This window comes from Microtus ochrogaster, unplaced genomic scaffold (assembly GCF_000317375.1).
Source record: "Microtus ochrogaster isolate Prairie Vole_2 unplaced genomic scaffold, MicOch1.0 UNK1, whole genome shotgun sequence".
Taxonomy (NCBI): Eukaryota; Metazoa; Chordata; class Mammalia; order Rodentia; family Cricetidae; genus Microtus; species Microtus ochrogaster.
This window is the reverse complement of record NW_004949099.1, coordinates 36,852,228-36,855,867: the sequence shown is the minus strand read 5'-3', so window position 1 is coordinate 36,855,867 and position 3,640 is coordinate 36,852,228. Positions and strand designations below refer to the sequence as shown.

The following is a 3,640-nucleotide window of genomic DNA, read 5'->3' as shown; positions in this document are numbered from 1 at the left end:
GTGGTACTGCATGAAAGCTAAGTGCTTCCCCCTCTCTGCTCTACACATCACGTTAAAATGCTTACCTTAGGTCAAACATGGGGTGAATAAAGTTTAATCATATGTTCACAGTGAAACCTACACTCAAAGGTCACAGCAACTTTTTTTTATAATCGCTCACACTGGAGACCGTTCAGATGCTCTTAGGTGATGGCTAAAAACACTGCAGTAAAAACATCCTCAGCAATAAAAAGGAAAAAACTCGACATATAGGACAACTTGGGGTACATCTCTAGAGACTTACACACACTAAGTGAAAATAGCCAATCCCCAAAAGTTTACATACTGTATGACTCCACTTACCTCACACTCCTAAAACAATAACTTTATATAAACACAAAGCAGGTGAGAGATTGCCAAGAGTCAGGGATGGGAGAAGGAAGGCTCACAGGGGATGGTTATAAAAGGGTGACACCAAAGATCCTTAAAGTGAGGCTAGAGAAATGGCTCCCTGGTTACGAGTACTCTCTCACTGAAGTGTTGCTCTTCCAGAGGACCCAAGTTCTATTCCCAGCCCCAGAGATGGCTCACAACCATCTCTAACTCCAGCTCCAGGGGCCCAATGTCTCTGAGGCACCTGCACTCACTTTAAAAATAATAAATCTTAGCTGAATGGTGGTGACACACACCTTTAATCCCGGCACTCAGGAGGCAGCAGGAGAATTTCTGAGTTAGAGGCCAGCCTGGTCTACAGAGTGAATTTCAGGATAACCAAGGCTACACAAGAAACCTCGTCTCAAAAAAATAAAAAAAAAAAAACCCTAATATTAATAAATTTAAAATCTTCGGGCTGGAGAGATGGCTCAGTGGTTAAGAGCATTGCCTGCTCTTCCAAAGGTCCTGAGTTCGATTCCCGGCAACCACATGGTGGCTCACAACCATCTGTAATGAGGTCGGCGCCCTCTTCTGGCCTGCAGACATACACACAGACAGAATATTGTATACATAATAAATAAATAAATATTTTAAAATAAATTTAAAATCTATTAAAGTAAAAGACAAAGTGATACAGACTTGTTCTGCAGCCTGACCATCACAACAGATCCATGAACCTATACAGGGCAAAGCTGCACAAGACCACAGGCACCGGCCTATGCACACACGCACACAGAATAAGAAACTTGATAAGATTAGATAATGTCAATTCCCTGATTGTGACAATCAAAGAAAGTTTTATAAGATGATATGGTGAGGGATACTGAACAAAGAGCATACAAGATTCTTTTCTTTCTTCTTCTCTCTCTCTCTCTTTTTTTTTTTTTAATTTGAGACAAATTCCCAATAGTTCAGGCTGACATGGAAGTTATGTCATTCCGAATCATAGAACTGCTTCTACCTCCAAAGGGCTGGGATTTGAGGTGTGTACCACCACACCTACTTCCTTTCATTAGTTCTTATAACTGTGTATGAATCTCTAATTCTCAAAATAAAAAGTTTCATTAAAAAATTAATCTTCAACTTTATGGTCACAAGTTTTTAAGCTTTGATGACTAGGTTGATCCCAGCACTTGGGAGGAAGGGGCAGGCAGATCTCTGAGTGTGAGGATAGCTTGATCTACAGAGTGAGCTCTAGGACATCAGGACTTACACAGAGATCCTGTCTTGAAAAACAAAAAAGAAAAAAGAAAAACAAACAAACAAAAAAGGATAATTGGATTACTGCCTTACTCAGTAAGTTACTTTCGAAGTTATATCAGATTTACCTGCATCACTACCTCCATGGTTAGATTTTGGAATAGGTGGTGGGGTGACGTGGTTGCTGATGGCAACTGAGGATGGTGGGGGAATAGTGATTTTGCCTCCAGGTGGAGGTGGGAGTAAGCTCAGGCCTCCAGTCCCTGTGGCCCGGGGCTTAGAAGCACCTCCTTTCTTGGTTGTAATGTTCTGAAAGAGAGAGAGAGAGAAAGAGAGAGAGGAGAGAGAGATCACTGACCTAAAGAATAATAGGAAAATGATTTTGAAAACAAAGCTGATACTGAGTCAGCAGACAACCTTAGTCCCGGCAGTCTGGTAGCAGAAGCAAGCAAATATGTGAATTCAAGGCTAGCCTGAGTTACACAGCAAGTTTCAGGCCAACCAGGGCTATACAGTGATCCTTTGTCTCCCAAAAGAAAACAAGAGTTGGAGAGATGGCTCAACAGTAAAGAGCACTGGCTGCTATTCCAGAAGACACAGGTTTGAATCCCAGCACCACCACAGCATCCAGAGCAGCTAACAGCCATCTGTAACTGCAGTTCAGAGGATTCAACACCCTCTTCTGGGCTATGATGCATGAACATATATGCAGGAAAACACTCATATGCATAAAATAAAAATAAAGAAATCACACTTACCCCAATACTCAACTTGATGGTCTGTCCTTCCTTGAAGCCTAAATCCAACTTGGGACGATTATCCATCTCCTGAGATTCTTTGGAAATCTCAGTTTCCTGCTTTACCCACCTTTGGGGAAATAATTTATCTCAGTTTGGGATTCCCTGAAGCAGAATCTGACACAAATCTGACTCTATCTCACTCAGATGAACTGGAATTCCAAAGTGGGGACCCATAAGACATGAGAGAAAAGGGAAAAAATATCCCGGAGAGGCCAGCTGGGTTCGGACTGAGGAGCAACACGGAATGCATGGTATGTGCAGCCCCGCGGCAGGGCACTGCCCCACAGGACATGTGTGCTACCATGTTCTTGCAGGTTCCATCTCTGGGCGTTAAATTCCAGAGTCCTGAACAGTAAAGAGAGCTACCCTGCCCTAGAGATGGGAAGTGATGTGGCGCTCGGTGCTGCTCACTACAGCTAGACCAAACCCAGCTGGGCTGAAGAAATGCAGGCACAGAGCACACGGGCTGTGAACTGACAGAACGGGCACACCTATCTATGCACAGGCCCGCTGCTGCTGTGTGCCTCCACCACCACCGTTCTAAAAGCAAGGGCAAACTCCCCACGATTATGAATGAGCATCAACACAAACCACCGCACAAGGATCCAAGATATATTACATGCTCACAGAAAGACGGGAACAAGCACGGGGAAAAGGTAAAGACAGACGAGAGGAACACCTGGTCAGCAGCAGCACCCAGCCACCACCACCCCCCCCGCACCCCATAATTATTTACCCTGAAGTCTAAGGACAAGCTTCACTCACTTGAAGTGATCTTGCAGCGAAACATTGAAGTCGAAGGCATCCCCCCGATCTGTGAAGCCAATGCCAATAAACGCACTTCGGCCTGTGAAAAGGAATTTCAGAAAACATCTTCCTTATGGCAACTTCTGCCTATCATGTCACACAAACTGTTAAAATCTGCTCAGCGATAACACGCAGCCGAAAGGTAAGACTTTTACAGCATAAGCCTGAACAAGAAGAAGTTATAGTGAAATACAGCCAAATCGACTCCGATAGATGTGTCTGCGGCTACTTCACCCTGCAACCACCAAACTGGGAGCAGCAGTTACAGCTTGACCAACAAAGCCAAAAGTATTCATTGGCTTTGATTGCCAACCTATTAACTTGCATACACTGCAAGGTCAAGGCCAACCAGGACTACAACGTAATGACTCTACCAAAATAAATAAATACATAAGTGAGTGGGTGAGTGAATATATATA

At 43.8% G+C, this 3,640-nt stretch overlaps 1 protein-coding gene across 1 annotated transcript in view; it reads right to left on the bottom strand.

Annotated features, from left to right (window-relative positions):
• Positions 1-3,640, bottom strand: part of Necap1 (NECAP endocytosis associated 1) — a 14,069-nt gene that overhangs the window by 2,456 nt on the left and 7,973 nt on the right. The window contains exons 4-6 of the mRNA XM_005365175.3: positions 3,180-3,261; positions 2,373-2,481; positions 1,743-1,923 (exon numbers count right to left, since the gene is read on the bottom strand). Coding sequence (XP_005365232.1) covers positions 1,743-1,923; positions 2,373-2,481; positions 3,180-3,261 — 372 coding nt within the window. The remainder of the gene's footprint in view (positions 1-1,742; positions 1,924-2,372; positions 2,482-3,179; positions 3,262-3,640) is intronic.